Here is a 15028-nt window from a genome sequence, read left to right as displayed (position 1 = left end):
AGAAGCCCAATATACCCCCTCCCAATGCCTGTAAGGCAGATGATTTCTACTTAATTCTTCTCTACATTGATTACATTCATTATTTCGACAAAAGATGCACCATATTGTTTAGAATTCCTCCCCCCGCACAATCAGAACTGCTGAAAAGGCATTGTGAAATACTTTGTGTAAACTGCCTTTTAATAGAAATGTCAAAATGTCAGAAGAAGCTGAAGAGAAACCAAATAATCATCAATTTTGTGATAACCAAAAGGCTCTATGTGCCCATGGAATGCTGCAAGTCTAAATAAAATCTCTGGAAAGCCGAACCTGATATCTGAGACCAAAGATCACCCTCGAAAGGCCAGGGATAATGGACATGGTACCATGCATGGGACCGCTGGACTAGAGCCGTTACCAAATGGATTCCACAGGACTTCAAAAGATGGAGTGGCCACTCACCTATGAGATGGTCAAATCGGTTTGAGGCTCTTCATATTCCTGGAGCGAGCAGATGCCATTGGGCTACACTAGCACACGATATTTTTTTTTATTTTTATTAATTGGGAATGCTAATTAGAATTGCAGATTACCAAGGAAATTGTTGAAAATATTTGCATTGTTTATTAGCAGTTATTCAACAGATATTTTTTATTTTTATTAATTGTGAATGCTAATTAGAATTGCAGATTACCAAGGAAATTGTTAAAAATATTTGCATTGTTTATTAGCAGTAATTCAACAAGTTACTCATGTATCAGACAACTCATTTTTTCCTCTTTCAAGAAACTATTTATTTAAATTTATTTCCTTAGTTTTTCCAAATTTCCTCTTATACTTTAGATAAACACTGTGATTTACAAAGATCTTCATGAGGGAAAACTTTTTTACGTAAATGAGTGTTAAAATATTATTGATCAAGAAGAAATGCAAAGCATTATGACTGTAAAATATTGGTGACTTACTGGAAAAAATAAAAAAAATCACTAGGAAGGACTGATAATACTTGTCATGCATGTGACCTACCCAGATTGAATCTTGGGACCTCAAAGAGTTCCCCAAGTCCACGAGGACTGATAAATGAAGAATAAGCAATGAGCATTGCTAGATGTGGCAGAAAAAAAAAACAGCACAAAAGTCTCTGGGATGATGTTTAACACATTGAATTTCAGGACAAAACAAAATTAAATAAAAATTCTGAGGTCAGCAATATAATAGAGACTAAGGTTCCTGTCTTCCCCACAGCTGATCCAGTTTACTCTGCTGGAAAACAATTGGTAGGTACTTCAAACCCTGCCAGGAGTAACCCCTGAGCATAGAGCCCAAGGTAAGTCTGATCCCAGCTCTTTGTGACCCCAAACTAAGCAAAACAAACAAGCCTGCTGTGCAGTCTGGCACTTCAGTATTTGTTTATTTGCCTCTTTGTTTATTTGTTTTATGGTGGGAACACACACCCTACAGAGCTTGGGGGTACTTGCCTGCCTCTGGGCTCAAGGATCACACCTGGCAAACACCTTACAGCCTCCACTATCTCTCTGATGCCAACAGCGCTCAGTTTCTAGTTTATTTATCATTTCTACTTTTCCTACACAAGGATGGGATGTGGAAAATGAAGACAATTGAAGAAGGGCTTGCTTCCCCTGAAAGCTAGTTCCCTGAACATGGCATTCCTTGTGACAAAATACAGGTCTGGGAAATAACTCAGCCCTCTGAGAATCCCGTGAGTTGAGCCCCACCCTATTGCAGGGTGGTTCTCCTGAGCCCTACCCTAGGATGTATATAAATGCTGTGCTGAGTGCAGGGCAAGCAGTGCCAGCCTGAAGTCTGTATCCTGCAAGGAGAGCAGCTCACCAACAGCACCGAGCACTGTGCAGGGCTAGAATCAGGACCAAGGTGAGTAGTGATCATCACAATTGTTGCCTTATGTGGGGCAGAGGTGGGGCAGAGAGATGAAACAGTGGGTGGGGGGATGTGCTTCTTGCTGGGCCAGAGCTTAATTAACTTCACAGCATCCTTCGTGCGCACTTGGTGCAGGTTCTAGGGGGCACCTATTTGACTATCTGGTATCTATTTTTTTTTTTTTACTGAGTCCCAGAATTAAGTTCCCTTTTCTCTGATGTGAATGGGGTCATTTTCCCATTCACAGAGAGTTGGCATCTATGAAGCAATATTATTTGAAAAGGGAACCCTAATGCATTAGGCTCCAGCAGTTCGATTGGTCTTAGGAGAGTACACTTGGAGAAGCCCTTGAGTCTAGAAGTGTGCTGGTCATCAGAGAGACACATCCATAGATGAGATCAGGACAAATGACTGAGTGTGTAACTGTTTTCCTGGCAGGAGAGAGCCTGAGGGTTTCAACTGTCTGAGGAAAATCACTCCCGACCTGCCCTTCCCACATCCGAGGATGGAGGAGGTGTCAGCAGCCCTGGCCAAAAGGCAGCCAGACCTCATCTGTCGCATCTGCCTGGAATACATCAATGACCCCGTCACCATCGACTGCGGCCACAGCTTCTGTGACTCCTGCATCCGCATGTCATGGAAGGACCTGAAGGACACATTCCCTTGTCCCGTGTGCCGGCAGTCCCGCCAGGAGATGCGCGTCAGTGCCAACGCCCAGCTGGGCAGGCTGGTGGACCTGGCGATGCTACTGCACAGCTCTGGGAGCAGCGAGATGGCACCGGCAGAGGAGGGCAGTTGTGAGGAGCACAGGCAGGGAGTGAGCCTCTTCTGCGAGGATGACCAGGAGCTGGTGTGTCCTCTGTGTGCCCAGGGCCCTGCCCACCAGGGCCACCACATCAGGTCCGTGGCTGAGGCAGCGGCTCATCACAGACAGAGGCTCAGCGACTGCATCGAGTCCCTGAAGAAGCAGCTGGCAGAGGTGCAGAAGCGAGATGTCGCCCAAGACAGAAACCTCCTGCAGCTGAGAGCGGACGGGGAAAAGCACAGGAGTCAGCTGGCCTCGGAATTTGAGCAGCTCACCCAGTTTGTGGAGCGTGAGCACGAGGCCGCACTCTGCAGGCTGACAGAAGAGGACAAACGCCTGCAGCAGCAGCTCAGGGACAACCTGGAGGCCTACTCGGACCACATCTGGGAGCTTGAAGACCTCAGACGGGATGTGGCAGAGCGGAGCGTGATGTCCGAGGAGATGGTGCTGAGGGGCGTGAGGGGCCTGCAGCAGCGCTGTGCGGGCCTGCAGCTCCCGGCCGTGCAGCCCCTGCGCTTTAGGCCCGTGGCCTACAGCCTCCCTCCTCTGCACTCGGCGCTCAACAGCATCATCCGGAGATTCCGAGAGAGCATCAGCCTGGACCCCGACACGGCCCACCCCAGCCTGCGAGTGTCCCAGGACCTCCAGTCGGTGACCTGCGTGAGGAAGAGGTCCAAAGGGGATGGGGGCACCAAATCCTGTGATGACACCGACCAGCTGGTGGTCCTGGGCCGGGAGGGCTTCGCTTCTGGCCGCCACTACTGGGAGGTGCAGGTGGGCGCCAAGCCCGAGTGGGCCGTGGGCGTGTGCAGCGTCGCGCCTTCGGCCCAGACCTCGCGTCCCCTGGCGGCTCCCAAGAGATGCTGGACGCTGCAGCTGCAGGATGGCGACTACCTGGAAGTGAGTGGGGGGGCCGTGCCTCTGGCTCTCAGGGACCAACCCGCGGCCATCGGCATTTACCTGGATTGGGAGCTGGGCCAGCTTTCCTTCTACAACGCCGCCGACAGGTCTCACCTGCACTTGTTCATCGAGTCCTTTGCTGAAGAGCTCAAGCCGTACTTCCGCGTGGGGCCGGACTGCGCCCCTCTCTCTGTGGGCTCGGGGAGGGCAGAGCAGGGGTGAGCACACTCTGGGCTTCCCCCCTTCCTTCATGTGGACAGCTGGTGGTTTTCTAAATTTGGAATTCTTTGCATCAGATGTTGATACTTAAGGAAGATGGCGGAAGAAATGTTCCCATTTTGTAACACTTTATAATGCAAGACCAATTATTTTGTATCTTTATGTCTATTTTTAATAAGAAAATTTTAAGTACAGACATTTTTAGTTTCATATTTTCTTTCGTCATAAAGTTATTTTCTAAGACATTGCAAAATATTCATGTGCGGGCTCACTAGTTGCTTTTCTCTAGTGCCGAAATGTTCTGCTTGTTACTGGACACTGTTTGTATATTCTTAGCGATTATGTATGTTCAACCAATTTTCCTCGATTTTGTAACCCTTTCGGGGTTTTCTCTGAGCATGAAGCAAGCATTATCCCCTAAGGCCAGCTAGGTGAGGCCCAAATACTAAAATAAAGGAGCACTGCATTGCAGTGTCCTCCCATTGTTCATTGATTTACTCGAATGGGCCCAGTAACGTCTCCATTTTGAGACTTGATGTTACTGTTTTTGGCATATTGAAGAGGTCACAGGGAGCTTGCCAGGCTTTGCTCTATGGGTGAGATACTCTGGGTAGCTTGCCGAGCTCTCCGAGAGGGGCGAAGGAATAGATCCTGGGCCGACCGAAAATAAAGTAAATAAATAAAAGATAAAACAAAAGAAGTTCTGAATTTTTTATGAATATATTGTTACAATTACAGACATAATTAGGAAGCAGATAACACTCACTTTTATATATCCCCCACTCAAGATTGCACCCCTCTGACTGTAGGCACAAGAAAGGTTCAGGCGGATGATCCCTTCCTTCTTCCTTCCTTGGCTTCTCACCCTTCCCCCACCCTCCCAGTGTGGAAAGCTGGTGGTCTTTTAGATTTCAGGGTGACTGCATAGGTGTTCACTTTCAGTGAACATGGGGGAGAAATGATCTCTTTCTCATAATTCTTTTTTGGGGGGGATCACACCCGGCAATGCAAAGGGGTTACTCCTGGCTCTGCGCTCAGGATTCACTCCTGGTGGTACTCGGGGGACCACATGGGATGCTGAGAATCGAACCCGGGTTGGTCGCGTGCAAGGCAAACGCCCCACTCACTGTGCTTTTACACCAGCCCTTCTTTTTCACAATTCTACAAATTTGTAGAATTTGTAGAACTGTTACTGTTACTGTGTCTGGCATATCGAATACATCACGGGTGGCTTGCCAGGCTCTGCCGTGTGAGCAAGATACTCTAGGTAGCTTGCCAGGCTCTCCCAGAGGGGCAGAGGAATCGAACTTGGGTCGGCCATGTTGGCTGCGTGCAAGGCAAACGCCCTACCGCTGTGCTATCGCTCCAGCCTGTAGTAAAAGTACTACAAATTTGGTCATTGTGTATCCTTATTTCTATTTCTAATAAAATAAAAATTTTATTTCAAACTTTTTCTCCCTTTCAATAGAAAGATGTGCTAAATGTCATTTCAAATGCCTCATGTCCACTCCTGCTAATTAGTTTGTTATCTCTAGAGTGTAAAGGTTTCACTTGCACACAGGTTTGTATTGTCTTAGAGCATATGTATGTTTAACCAATTTCTCTCAATTATGTAACACTCCAGGATGGAACTTCTGAGCATGGAACAAGGACTATCCCCTAAGCCCTTCTCAGCCTGGTTCAAATACTAAAATAAATAAAAGATAAAAGACAGAAAGTTTTAATTTCAATATATTTGCTGCATAATAGGAGACTAACACCTAAGGATAGTAGAGATAAGGGCCAAGAGGATCGCTCCACAGCTTGGAAGCTGATCTTCTGTGCTGGGGGAAAAGGCAGTTGGGATAGAGAAGGGACCAGTAAGTAAATGATGCTTGGAGGGCTCGCTCATGATGGGAGATTTGTGTGGAAATTGGACTATGGATCAAACATGATGGCTGCTTACTACCTCTATTGCAAACCATAACACCCGAGAGAGGATAGAGAGAGAGAGAGAGAGAGAGAGAGAGAGAGAGAGAGAGAGAATGCACCTGCCACAGAGACATAGGGTGGGGGTGGTGGGAGGGACACGTCTGTTATTTGTAGGTTTAGGTGCTCTCATTAGTTTTTCTAATAATTCATAATATTTTATTTATCATATAGCCTCATTTCAAATCTGTTTTTAAAGAAACCCACAAATGCTGATTTAACTTCTACATGTGATGATCATTCCTTTTTTAAATTTATTGTATTTTTACATTGGTGATAGAGAATGGACACTGGTGGAGGGTACTCAAACACTGCATGACTGAAACACACTGTAGCACTGTCCTCCCATTGTTCATCAATTTGCTTGAGCGGGCCCAGTAACGTGTCCATTGTGAGACTTGTTGTTACTGTGTTTGGCATGTCGAATACATCCCGGGTAGCTTGCCAGGCTTTCCTGTATGGGAAAGATATTCTTGGTAGCTTGCCGGGCTCTCTGAGAGGGGCAGAGGAATCGAACCCAGGTTGGCCTGGTCAGCCACATGCAAGGCAAATGCCCTACCTTCTGTGCTATTGCTCCAGCCCAAGAAAATTCCTAAGTCTGTTAAAAAATATATAAAAATAAAAAAAATATGTATTTGCTGTATATGCATAGAGAATTTGGACTAAAATAACATACACTGTCTGAGTTCTACCATTCAGAACTGATTGGTCAAAGAACAGTCTAAGTAATCATTCTTCCTCTGATGGACATGTCTGTCATTTGTAGGTTTAGGTGCTCTCATTAGTTTTTCTAATAATTCTTAAGTATTTTATTTATCATATAGCCTCATTTCAAATCTGTTTAAAAAATACCCACAAATGGTGATTTAACTTCAACATGTGGAGATCATTCCTTTTTTAATTTAATTTTATTTATTTCTTTTTTACAGTTTTTTAATTAGTGAATCACTGTGAGGTACAGTTACATACTTACAAACTTTTGTAGTTAACGTTTCAGTCATACAATGATCGAGTACCCATCCCTCCACTAGTGCCCATTCTCCACCAACAATGATCACAGGATCCCTCTCACCACCCCCACCCCACCCCCACTTCCCCACCCTGCCTCTGTGGCAGGGCATTCGCTTTTGTTCTTTCTTTCCTTTTGGTTGTTGTTGTAGTTTGCAATAGAGACAATGAGTGACCATTGTGTTTGATCTATAGTCTACATTGGGCACGCATCTCCCAACGCACATTTACTTGGTGCTCCCTTCTCTATCTGAGCTGCCTTTCCCTCCAGCATTTGAGGCCAGCTTCCAAGCTGTGGAGTAAACCTCCTGGTTCTTGTCTCTACGATTCTTGGGTGTTAGTCTCCCATTCTGTTACTTTATATTCCACAGATGAGTGCAGTTTGCTTCATTATTTTCATTTCCCTTTAGTAAGAATTGTCTCTGCCCCTGCGCCTGGGTGTTCCTTCCCGGAGCCCCTTGGAGGGGAGCGGGTTGAGCTTTCCTCCCCGCCCCGACCAGGGCTATGGCAGCCGAAGACCTCCAGGACCAGCCACCACCATGATGAGACCACTCTCTGCACACATGAAGGTACTGGCAGAGGGACAAAGCCACGCGGGTTCCGGGGCCGAGACCTCCAAGCCTACTCGAGTTGGAGTCGAGCATCTTCCACCCAGATCCTCCAAATTCCAGTAGGCGGGGGTCACACCCGCCACCTGGCCCCCTGGCGCCGTGTAATCCCATCAGCGGCCAAGACTCAGAGACTATAAAATCCAGATCCCGGAACCGCGCGGCCGCATTCGCGGCCGCTTGACATCTTAACAGAACTTTTTTTTTTTTTAAGACATCTTATTGTCTTATTTCTACTTTGGACAAACTTGCAGGCTATTGAATGTAGCCTGCCCACAGCGTAGAGTCTGGCAAACTCCCTGTGGCGTACCAAATATGCCAAATACCAGTAACAATGATGGGTCTCATTCTCCTAAATAGCCTTGAATATAATCTCAGGGCTAGGATGAAAGAGACGTTACTGGGGCCTGCTCGACGCAATCGACGAATAACAGGATGATGAAATGAAATGAAAAAAAAAGAATGGCTGATAGGGGGCTCCCAGGGATTGAGTTCTTCAGAATTAATACAACCAAGATGAGATTGAAGAAGTTACTGTTACTGGCCCTAGAGTGGCAAGACTCAATACTGCCTGATCCACTTTTTTGAACATAGGAAGTGAGGTCTGATGAGGCTTTAATTGGCCCCAGCAAAAGCCCAGAGGAGCTTGGAGCCCTTGCAGAGAGGCTCCACCATGAGCAATGGTTGTGGTAAGCACATGAAGGAGAGTCATCAAAAGTCTCAGGCTCTTTTTTGACAATAGTGTAGCAGTGAACAGACTTATCTAGGTAGAAAAGCTGCCTTGAGGCAGCCTAGGAGAAAACCTATAAAATTACTACAAAATTGTGAAGACAAGTACGTGCCTCCTCTCATCTTCACCTCAGGTGTTGCTCTCAGCTCTCCTCAGAGAAGTCAGGTTCTGTCTCCTCTTTTTATTTCTCACGATCTCTAAATAAAACTATTGTACTACCAAAATGGTGATTTGAAGGAAATGATATAAATATAACTTGAAAGTGGCTTGGAAAATTATATAAATGTAAATTGAAACTTGTTGTTATTGGCTTAGTCCTGGATTCTGTTCTTAGGGATACTTCCTGTCATTTAGAGTGATGGGGTCAATCCCAGGTTGTCAGTGTGCAAGACCAGTACTTTACCCACTATTCACTCTTTCTAGCTCCTAAAGCGTTTCTTAGTGCTACCATGTAGTCTATGAAATTAACATTTTGTAAATCCAGGCATTGTCTACGTTTACCTATTCCTCGCTGTCACTGTCACTCTCCTCCCGTTGTTCATCAATTTGCTCGAGCGGGCCCAGTAACATTGTGAGTCTTGTTGTTACTGCGTTTGGTGTATAGAATATGTCACAGGTAGCTTGCCAGGCTTTGTCATGCAGGTGAGATACTCTCAGTAGCTTGTCAGGCTCCCCACGACAGGTGGAGAAATCAAACTCGGGTAGGCCAGGTTGGCTACGTGGAAGGCAAACACCCTACCCTCTGTGCTATCACTCCAACCCACCTATTCCTCATATATTGTTGGGGTCGGGAGTTCCCTGACACTGGGCGGCACGGAGAGACCAGACAGACAACGTTCCTGCAGGAATTCAAGCGGCGTTTTATTCAGACCAGCATGCTGGGGGTCCACAACGTACCCATGAGCGGGCAGAGTCTGAGAGCCTCGAACTCAGAAACAGGTCATCTTTTATACAGTTTGAGAACAAAGGCCACATATTTTGAACATACATGTTTTGCTAGGTTCCTTGCGGTTTTTCTTGCAGTATCTCAACTCAAACACCTTGACCCGGTCACATAGTTTCAGTTTCCAGAATGGTCAAAACACTCTATCTATTTAAATAGTTATATCTAACCCATACCTTACACATCTACTGGATTGAATCCAATTTTGTAACCAACCTCAAGGCTGCTGAACTGTTTACAGAAAGCAATTTTCCAAGTTAATTAACTCCTTCCTAGCCTTCCTAGCTCCTTTCATTCCCCACTTCTTCTTGTGCAAATCGCTAATCCTAGAGATATTCTTAGGTGGTACTTTCTTCCTCATGGAGTAAAGTCTGATACTGCTGTCTCAGCACTAGCAATTGGATATAATTAATTTGTTCCTTAACAAACGTAACTAATTTATTGAGGATACAGGGTCCCAAGGTAAACAGAGTTAGAAGTATCAAGAGTGGTGCAGGTAGGGTCGAAAGGAGAGTTGCTAAGCAGGGTGACTGATTAAACCAGGATTCAAACCACCCTTCTCGGGACTCCCTCTCTTTCCTTCGTTGTTCCAATCCTTCCCTTAATTTGGTCATGGAGTCCCGAACCACTCCTGAATGGTCAGCATAAAAGCAACACTCTTCACCTAGGGCGGCACACAGCCCCCCATTCTTAAGAAATAATAGGTCAAGGCCTTCCCGTAGCTTGACCATAGAGTCTCTGACAACCTCAGGGTGATCAGAGTAGAAACAGCATTCCTCCGCCAGAGCAGCGCAGAGCCCTTCGTTCTTGAGAACAGCAGGTCGAAGGTCGAGTCCTCTCCAGTTTTGAAAGACTATCTTGGACAGGGATGTTAGAGATTTCTCGATGCAGTCTTAAAAAGAGTTAAAGCAACAGAAACCAAAGCAACATTGACCAATTCACACATTTACCCAATCACCTCTGTAGAATTAGAATCTGATTCTTACAAGAAACAAGTTACAGAAACATGATTTTCTCTCCACCTTCATTTTAAAACTTTGCAAGATAGCTTAACAAACCTGGCTTGTCCTTTTGCATAAACACAGCAAAATTAGAGAACTCTCCATTTGGGATACCCCATTATTTACTGCGAAGTCCTGGGGGTCAGCTAACAACAGGAAACACACCAATAATGGCATAAATCTTATCTGGCACGTCAGAGTTACCCAGGCCTGGCCATAAGATGTCCCACGACGAACTGGATGGCTTCGAGCCTTCAAGTTGAACTGGATGTGTTTGGACCTCATTTTCCACAGAGATGTCCTGGCAGAAAAGAGTCCATCCCATCCCTTCTTCAGGGCTGGGAGAAATCCTGGTTTCCACATTCTTTCCTTCATGCTGAGAGTAGGCCCAGACTGAGTTAACCTAGATTCCTCCAGAGCAATGATGACTTCCATTCTTTCCTTGAGCTGGTCTGCCTCTAGATTCACCCTGAGGTTTGTAGGGTACTTGAAACAGTACCTGTTAAGTTTCTGCTCCTGTCATTTAGACAGAAGCACACTGTCATTTAGAAAGAAGCACATTGGTGATGGAACGCATGTTGGAACATTATAAGAAATTCAATCCTGAACAACTTTTCAATTGTGTTTATCACTGTGATTTAATAAAAAAATTGAATTTATTACATATATCTATAGAATTATACCTGAGCACTTTATTAGCCTAGATAAAAGAATGATCTAATTCTGTTGGTGAATTTATACAGTACTACCATCTCTCTCATAGAAACTGTACTAGGATCATGCTATTAGTATCCAAGTGTTACTGTAGAAATGTCAACATTTAAACATAATAGGAAATTTGATTGGTATGCTCTCATTAGTGATTATTGGGAGATTTCAAAATAATTCAAAATGCCTTGGAGTCTAGGTTCTTTCCCAATTCTCATTTTTCCCCATTCCTTAGTAGAGAAACTGAGTCCTGCTTAAATCAAATGTCAAATTGTTTTTAACAAATGATCCCTGTAAAATCACTTTTCCTAAGTGAAAAAATGAACTAGCAAAAAAGCATTCTATCTTTAAAAACAGAGACACCCTCTGAGCACCCATATGCTGACATGCACATCATCAAAATCACACCACAGCTGCTAAGTGACTAAAGTGCATGATGGACTGAGGGACTTGTGAGGTTTGAGCATAGATTGATATGACTGCTGGCATCACTCAAAGAACAGGAGGGGGGGAGAAATATGGATTGTTTTTTGGTCTCCTTATAAGCACATCAAAATAACACTTGGCAATATTCAATTTTCCTCTTAGTAATTCACTGATACAAGTTAGTAAAGGTATTCAATAATTTAAGACAAATATTAATTCTTCAATCTCGGTAAGTAAGAAGCACACGTCTTTAATTTATGAGGCAAATTCTTCAAAGAAATCTTTGCATTAGTTGTCACTATATGGAGTAAAATAACAGCATAAAATAGAAGTACCACTTTTATTTTTACGTAATTTAATCTTTATGTAGAAAACTGTTAAATAGTGACAATCACCCACAAAATAACTTCATCTTTAATGTTTTAATATGCTATTTAATTTTTCTTCATATATTCACATTTTAGTTGCTACTTATTTATATTTTATTGTAAAAATACATCAACTTATCAGAAGTGTGTAGACTATGAAAATATTCTAAGTAAAGGAAAAGAGTAGGAGAGAAACTAACTATAGTTCTGTAACACTGTCAATAGTTTAGAGCTACACTTTATTGTATACAAGAATACTATTGTAACTAGACTTCTAACATTAAGATTCCCATTTGCACATCTCTTAACTATATTTAAGGCTTTCTGGACTAATATGCAATTTATAATGAAAACAATTTTCTCATCATTTTTTAACAATTTCTAGAATTTACAACTATGACATTTTCATTACTAAGGTCTATAGAAATTCATAGTAACATTATACTTACTAGAAATTAATTTTTAAACCTTTGTCTACTTGACTAAGGAAGGACTTATTCTTAAGTTTCATCTTCTAAGAGTGATTATCCTTTAACACGAATGTTCTAAGAACCAAGAGTCTTAGACTGTAACTTATATTTTCTAAAAATTCACTATCTTAATAATACCCAATTAATTTATTCAGTTGTGCCTGATCAAGGCTTAATTTTATCTACTAAAGAGTGGGATTTTTTGTTTACTTATTTATTTTGGGGGGGGCCACAGTCAGTGATGCTAGGGTTAAACTCCTGACAGTGCTTAAAGGATTGTATAGGATGCTAGGGATCAAACTCAGTCAGCCATGTGCAAGGCAAATGCTCTATCTGCTATACTATCTCTCCAGGCCCTAATGAATGATTTTAATGACTTGCTTTTAAGAGATTTTATACATCATAAAATTTTAGAGCAATCTATTAAAATAAACTACATTATCTCACTAACATAGAAGATTTTAATGATAGTAGTTTTGTATATTATGATAAATATTTAAACATCTCTTTACACTGTATGTGGTAGATTACTTTGAGATATATCAAGGCATATTACTAAGAAATATCATATCATAGGGAATATAAGTTCAGGTAAAAATAAGTTATTTCTATTTCCTTGAATTTCAAATTTTGGTGAAATTAGCAAAACCAGTAAAATAGGAATCCAAAATTCTGTAATACAGTAGCAATTTAATTTTATTAACACAATAAAAACAACTAATTGGGGACTAATAATTAAATGTAGCTAGGCACCATGCTTCAGTTACATCATACAGAATTCTTTCACGTATAATACTGATGTCAAACACAAATGGAACTTTGGCTGAATCATTTTTAAAAAATAGAAGTCTACTGAAAATTCTAACATCCTGAAGTTAATGTATAATTACTACAAGCATATATATTTTACAACAATAAAATGTTACTTTATGTGTAAGTAACTTAGACTTGCATGCAGATTTTAAGGTATCACTTTGAGTATGGCAGATAAATTCGGCAGTAAATAAATATCCCATTCTTTTTTCATTTTAAGTCTATGTATTTAGTCAATAACATAAAATGATCAACTGCTATGTTTTCACATTTCCTGAATACTTGTGATCAAATATGTGATAAAATGTAATCAGAATATTTTATATATGTTCCCCAAATATTTCACATATACATATTTTTGCTATTTATCACCTTGTTTATTTTTTAGATTCCTCATTGCAGCTATTACATGCAATATATAGTATACCATTCAAAGCATGCATATATACTTTATTACTTAATATTAGAAAGATATTCTAACAATCACACATAATTGATACATCTGCTCAACTTACATCATACTTCCTCCTTCAGGCAAACTTGGAATCACTCAAAATTACCAAATATTCCCCAAAAATGAGGTCTTATTCATATTCCTCTGTTAGAAAATATTTTCTTTCTTTAGCTACTTTAAATTTCTGTTTTAATTATAGTTAGTTGAAATAATTAATTCATTAACATATTATTATAATTCAGCAAACATGACTACAATAGTGTTTATACATATTTTTATATTTTTTAAAAATTTGGGGCTACAATCTGGATTCGTGTTTAGAGCTTTCTCCTGATTTGGTACTCAGGAATCACTTCTTGCAGGGCTTGAGGGTCTATATGCAATGATGGGGATTGAATTCAGGTGGACTGCATACAAAATAAGAGTCTTGCCTGCTGTACTATCTCTCCAGTCACAATATTCATGCTTTTGATATATACAGTTACAGAATCTTAGTACCACTTATGTGTTCAAAACTTTCTACCAGTCATTGCATCTAGTAATTAACATTTTGTTCTTCAGAATGTCAGCTTGTGTCACTTCCCTCCAAAGACTTTCTCTTTATCTATATCAAATTCTGCTATTCTCATTAATATGTACCTATCCTCAGAAATATAGACACTCTCATATTTGCATTTATGTGTGCTATTAGTCAATAAATTTCATAGAATCTAAAAACTCCTAAGAGACAGACAACAGGACATATTGTCTATACATTACATCACTGGGATTTATATGAATATACAGGACATGAAGAGGATTATCAATAATTATATATTAAAAGAAAATTTTAAAAAGGAGGAAAATAAGACAATAGGTGACTTCATAGGTAATAAAATATTCATATGGAAATTTGATTATCTGAAAGATATTTTATAAATTAAATACTTCTGAGAGATTCATTGATTTATCTTCTTCCTTTAATTTTTTCCCATTGTAAATGGTGTAACTTAAACTTTCTCCATGATTCTTTCTCCCTCCTCCCATTTTCCTCTAGGAAGAAGTACTAAATACTGTACCTTAGACCAGTTCCTTCCAAAGGCAGAGTCTGAAGTAAAATCTTATGTGCATGATAGTAAAAGGTGATCCTAGAGACATTAATAACCACCACCACAACAAAAGCATAAGAAGAACTGAATAAGAGGGGCTAAATGTGCTAGAGCAGTAGTATAATTGGTAGGCCACTTGTTTTGCACAGTTAACCAGGTATCATCCCCCAGCACCACATATGGTTCACCAAGTCCTGCCAGAAGTAATCCCTGAGTGCAGAGCCAGGAGACACCACTGGGTGTAGCCCCAATGGCCCCTCCTCAGATAAAACAACAAAGAAGGAAAGAAGGAAGGAAGGAAGGAAGGAAGGGAGGAAGGGAGGGAGGGAGGGAGGGAGGGAGGGAGGGAGGGAGGGAGGGAGGGAGGGAGGGAGGGAGGGAGGGAGGAGGGAGGGAGGGAGGGAAGGATTGTATTAGCCTGAAAACTCCTTAGCCTGGGTAGGATGTCCACCAGTCCATTTAAGCTGAATTACAGATTCAAGGAGAAGGCACATCTGATTTTAGGTCCATCTGAGGTAAACTGATGAAACAGATTATACATATTCCAATAGTTTTTTGGGTAATTCACACATTTTTATGGGGGAGAATTGTGTGAATGTTCAACAGAAGAATATACAATGACCAGATATCACAAGGACAGA

General features: G+C 41.8%; 1 protein-coding gene across 1 annotated transcript; it reads left to right on the top strand.

Moving 5' to 3' along the window:
- The first annotated feature begins 2383 nt into the window (after window positions 1-2383).
- On the top strand, window positions 2384-3805 carry LOC130020490 (tripartite motif-containing protein 75-like). Its single transcript, XM_056111089.1, has one exon. It carries the CDS (start codon window positions 2384-2386, stop codon window positions 3803-3805), a length of 1422 nt encoding a protein of 473 aa, XP_055967064.1.
- Window positions 3806-15028: the final 11223 nt, after the last annotated feature.

The sequence above is a fragment of the Sorex fumeus genome, unplaced genomic scaffold (assembly GCF_029834395.1).
Source record: "Sorex fumeus unplaced genomic scaffold, SorFum_2.1 ptg000012l, whole genome shotgun sequence".
In the NCBI taxonomy this organism is placed as follows: domain Eukaryota; kingdom Metazoa; phylum Chordata; class Mammalia; order Eulipotyphla; family Soricidae; genus Sorex; species Sorex fumeus.
Note: the sequence above shows the minus strand (reverse complement) of the source record. Positions and strands in the feature narration are given on the sequence as shown.